Source organism: Microtus pennsylvanicus, chromosome 14 (genome assembly GCF_037038515.1).
Source record: "Microtus pennsylvanicus isolate mMicPen1 chromosome 14, mMicPen1.hap1, whole genome shotgun sequence".
NCBI lineage: Eukaryota > Metazoa > Chordata > Mammalia > Rodentia > Cricetidae > Microtus > Microtus pennsylvanicus.
This window is the reverse complement of record NC_134592.1, coordinates 28,962,505-28,967,693: the sequence shown is the minus strand read 5'-3', so window position 1 is coordinate 28,967,693 and position 5,189 is coordinate 28,962,505. Positions and strand designations below refer to the sequence as shown.

Here is a 5,189-nt window from a genome sequence, read left to right as displayed (position 1 = left end):
GAACAGTCAAGGACTGCACACACGCTAGGGGTAGCAGGAAGCCAGCCGGTCACGTTTTCATTTACACACGGAAGCAAAGCCCAGCTAGACACCTTTTGTTTTAAGTGTGCAACGACAGTAGATTTTACCCTGTGTGGAGAGGCAAAGCACCTTAATAGGGTTCCTTCTAGATTTTTCTCTGTTCCCACTTGTTAAGTAACAGCTGCGCTGAGTATCAATGTATCCTCATGGCCCCAGGGAAATCGCTCCTGACAATGCTTTTTGCAGCTGGGTCCCTTGTGGGGGTGGGGTGGGGGGTAAAGATGCTGAAAGAGTAAACAGAAATTGCTTAGTCAGCAACTGCAGATTACAGGGGAGGTAAAATGTAAACAGTCTGGTACCCAGGGGGTGGGGCAGCCCGCTCCAAGAGCCTTCAAAGGAACCAGGATTCCTGGTTCCAGGTGGGAAGTAACAGTTGTCCCCTTAGTTGGGAGTGATGTAGCCTCTCAGCCCTAGAAAGACAAATTTGCTGACTCAGGGCAGAATTAATTATCAATTGAATTTATTACAAGTTACTAAGCTCCAAGGCACATTACAGTGTTCTGTTAACTACAGAAATGTATAAAGGACAAACAGAGCAAGTTCTCCATGTCTAGCTTTTCGCTCTACGGTTCAAAAGCATCCGTGCATCAATAAAGCCAAAACAAAACGACACGTGAAGATCCAACACATTCAGGTCAGGAGAAACAAACCGAAACATTTTCCCCCTCACAAACTTGCAACAAAAAAACACCCATCCCCTCCCAACACCCCCCTTACTATTTGCAAACAAAACAGGAAAACAAAACAGAACAGAACAAAATTAAGTGAAGACTTCAACACTTGGGGCTGTTTAGAGAGAAGCTTTCACCATTTTATAGCATCAATTTTTTTCTTTTTTCTTTTCTTTTTTTAGGCAGCAACACTGGCCTTGGCAAAACAAAAACAACAAAAAAATCTTTTTCTTTTGTGTGTTTTTCCTTTCAGAGTGCATAACATTTACAAAAATACACACCGGCAGCAGTTGTTGCTAAGGGCTATTAACGCTGTACCTAGGCAAACATTCTGCCACCAAATAAATGCTAACGAATACGATGCAAATGACCCAATCAATATTATACTGCTTAACACAACCAGCTTATCCTTCAAATGAAGAAGTTACATACCTGTTTCAAAATATAGAAACATACGACGAAAATAATGTCTATACATAAGACTAACTTTTTGCAGTTATATTCACAATTCTACATCTTGGTGGGAAGGGAAATGGAGGCAGGTGGGGGGAAGGGCCCTCCAGATTGAAGAGGAGGTGGTCTAGGGCCAAAGGGGTCGCTGCCCTGCGGTTCAAGGGTCTCTCTCTTTTTTCACTTTAACATCCCCAGCTAAGATAGTTGCAATTTCGCCCTGCATGAAGGCCCAAGGTACATTAGACCCGACTAGGGGGCATTTCTCTCCGCTGGGGCAATACACCTCACCTGTAGCCCCCTGGGCTTTGATACTCTCTCTAGAACAAGGGAAACAAAATTTGTGGCTAGGGACAGACGGGCACTGAACGAAATGAGTGTCCTCCAAACGTTCGTGGCAAATGGTACAGCAGAGGGGTCCGCTGTTGGCCATAGGGGAATCCGGAATGTTTTGGGGGTGCACTTGGTCCATGCCTGGGTGGGCGCTAGGCGGCGGGGGCGCCACCTGTAAATTCAGGTCCCCATTGCGTGATGCCAGGCGACGCTGCCCTGGCACGGAGGCGGGCGACACCGGGCTGCTGCTGTTTCGCCTAGCGGATGCAGTGGTAGAGTGCACTGAACTGCCGTCCTTGGGCGAATGCGCTGTGCCCAGAGTGTCTGCCACTGACATGAGAGCGGCCATGGGGGACGGACCGTTCTGGGGGGCTGACTCTGGCGGGGTGGTCCGATTGGAATGAGGTCCCAGAGGTGGAGGGGGTGGGGGTGGTCCCCCTGCTGCGTGCCCTGGCGCCGCAAAGCCCCCCGCGGACATAGTGAGCTTCAGCGCCTCGCTCTGGTTTGCCATCCACTGCTGCCTCTGCTGCTCCTCGCCGAGCTTCAGTGCACCTTCAGCTGAGTCCGGAGGCTCCGGGGATGCCTTCCTTTTGCGCAAGCTGGAGGCTGCACCCCGACCCGTGGGCGCCGCTGGTGGCAAGGCTCCAGTTCCTGGAGGTGCACTGGGGGCGCGGCTGAGGCTCACCAGCGCAGTGGGTAACATGGGACAGCTGGCATCTAGATAGGGCTGGGGCAGCATGTCCGCGCCGGGCACGCCCTCCTTGAAGAAGCGCACAGCCTCAGGCAGCAGGTCCCCAAGTAGGCGCCAGTCGCCTGAACCATGCTTCTTCTCGTACTCCAGGTATTTGAAGCCAGAGGACAGACCACGGCCAAAGTCTTTCATGCAATCCTGGTACATCTGTTTGGCCACCCCGGACGCGCTGGAGTACACGTTGCCGGAGCCCGTGGGATACTCAATGAACAGCTTTAGCTCGTAGTCCATGCCGGGCTTGGAGACAGCGTCGAAGGCAAAGACACGACCCAGCAACGAGTGGTCCTTCTTGAAGCGCACCTCGTAGGGCGTGCAGCCAGCCAGCGTGAGCAGTGTGTCACGGACCATCTTGGGCTTGTTGGCCCACTCCTCGGCACGGTTGCGCAGGCTCTCGCTTAGCTCGGCCAAGGCCTCAGCATTGCGCTGCTTCTCCTTCAGCTCACGTTCCTGGTCCGTACTCGACACCGAGCCAGGCCTCTTGCCACCAGCACCCACGCCCACCTCTGCCACTGTCGAAGAGGTCGAAGACGACGCGGAGGATACAGTGGCCGACACGCCCGGGGCAGCCCCGAGACAGGCGGGCCCCCCGGGAGCACCGGGAGGCGCTGGAGTCGGGGGTCCTCTGCTGCCCCCCAAGCCGTGGGGCGGAGGCAGCACCGCGGCACTGGCCGGGCCATTAAGCAGCGTTTGCGGCAATAGGTTTGGGGGCACCGTGAGCTGGGGTCCCCCGCCACCCCCCGGGTTGGGCAGACCGGTCACCAGCCCACTATGTGTCCCACGCCGAGAAGCCACCGATGTTGCCGCTGAGGATGAGTTGGGGCTCTGGCGGTTCAGCTCCGGGGGGCCCTCCTCTGGTGTGGGCTTAGGGAAGCCGTTAGGACCTCCCAGGCCGTTGGGCAGCCGGGCGGCGTGGCTGCTGCTCCCCAGACTCACCGGGGGTGGCGGATACTCGAACCGGTTACGTTGTTCTACCGCGGCGGCGGCAGCGGCGGCGGCCGCTGCGCTCAGGCCGTAGCGTTCCAGGCCAGACGGGGCGGCCAACACCGCAGGCTTGGTGGAGCCATCGACGTGGTTGAGCTGCTGCTGCTGCTGCTGCTGTTGTTGTTGTTGCTGCTGCTGTTGCTGTTGTTGCGCGGCGGCAGCTGCCGCCGCCGCTTCCTTGGCGGACAAGGCCACTGTCTTGACCCCGACGGGCGGCGGCGGCCCGGGGGAGCGGCCGTCTTGGAAGCAGCCGTGCGCCCGCTTCAGCTGGCGGGCAGTCTCGATCACGAATTCTATGCGGTCGGCGCCTTCGTAATTGACGCAACCACGGCAGACAGGTTCGGAGAAGTCCCAGATCATGGCCCAGGGCATGCGAGGCAGGTCGCACAGGTAGCAAGACTGTCTTCGGGACGAGGACACCTGCGCCGCCGACATGATGCCAGCCTCGGGGAAGGTAGGCCCCCTCCCGGGCTGTCTCTGTGGCGCCTTCTCCACCGGGAGGACTAAGTGGCTGGGGAAGGAGTCCGGCTGCGGGGGAGGGGGCGGGGGGGAAGCGAGAAAGTTCTGCCCCAGGGGCTGGAGGGAGAGCGAGTCTCCACTGCTGGTTCAGCGACTCTCTGCGGGGTCTCCACCGTCAGGGTGGCCGACGGGTTCTGCACGCTTCTCGCTCCCACCTCCTACTGCGGCTGTCTGGTCCGGAGAAGAGCACCGGGAGCCTTCTTCCTGGTGCGGCGGATCAGGGCTGGAAGCTCCGGGCCTGGGGGGAGGGGGCTAGGGTGTCCGGGGCTGGCTGCCAGTGGCCTCTTGGCCCCCTCCCCGGAGTGATTGAAGCGTGGAAGCGTGAAGGGGGGGTCCCCCTACGATCTGAGTCCTCTCTACGCCAGGCGCCCTGGGGAGAGGGTTAGAGGGTTGTGCCACCCGGTGCCCAGCTCCAATCTTGCTGAAGCCGCTGATTCCCCGGGAAGGCCGAGTGAGGAGGTGGCTGCCAAGAGGAGTTTCCCCTCCACAGCGTCGGCCGTTGCGCTGGCTGCGCCTGGGTTTGCACGCCGGAGGGAGCAGCCGCGGCCACCGTTTCCAAGACACACGAGAGCAGAGGATAAGAGCGCACGCACGCAGGCTCCCACCGCCCCCCCTGTCCTGGCCAGTTCTCCGGCCACAGAAGCTGGCGGCGCTCACGTTGGCTGCAGGGCGCTCGCTCGGCGCCTCCACCCGGGTCGCATCCCTTCCCGCTCGCGCTCGCCTGGAATGTGGGGTTGTGATTGTTACTCTACGTTCCGGAGGCGCGTCTCAGCGCTCCTGCTCGGGCTGCGGCTCGCGCTGTCCCCGGCTTGGCCGCGCGGGATGCCGCCCGGGCGGAGCGCTGACGTCACCGCCATGCTCTGCACCAGTCCCCCAACCCCCCTTTACACTTCCTCTGTCTGTGGAGCCCACTTGTTGCTCGCGAAAGGCGCATGCGCGGCAGGATGCCCAGATTCCTCCCGTCGGCCCCTCCTCCGCGCCTCCGCCCTCCCCCCTTGGTCATGTGTGTGTGTGTGTGTGTGTGTGTGTGTGTGTGTGTGTGTGTGTGTGTGTGTGTGTGTGTGTCCCTCCCTCCCCCCTCGGCTGTGTGTGTGTGTGTGTGTGTGTGTGTGTGTGTGTGTACACCACAGCTGAGCCTGGCGAGCTAATGCTGCAAGTCCTGGGCTGTTGTGTGTGTGTGTAACAGACGATGACCCTTTCCTTTTCCTGCCTGGTTTTCCCAAGTAAAAAAACGTTTAAGGGCCACGAGTGTTGCTTCCGATTCCCATTCCCTACCCCACCAAACCCCAGGCAGTAAAATTAAATGCCCTGTTTGACGAGTTTCACTTTAAATTTCATATAAGGTATTACCTATTTCATCTGCGGTGAGAGCTCCCTTCCTCCATTAATGTACCATTCCTTGC

The 5,189-nt window shown here is 58.5% G+C and overlaps 1 protein-coding gene across 1 annotated transcript; it reads right to left on the bottom strand.

Moving 5' to 3' along the window:
* Nucleotides 1-524: 524 nt before the first annotated feature.
* On the bottom strand, nucleotides 525-4,669 carry Irf2bpl (interferon regulatory factor 2 binding protein like). Its single transcript, XM_075948653.1, has one exon. It carries the CDS (start codon nucleotides 3,700-3,702, stop codon nucleotides 1,363-1,365), a length of 2,340 nt encoding a protein of 779 aa, XP_075804768.1. The 5' UTR covers nucleotides 3,703-4,669; the 3' UTR covers nucleotides 525-1,362.
* Nucleotides 4,670-5,189: the final 520 nt, after the last annotated feature.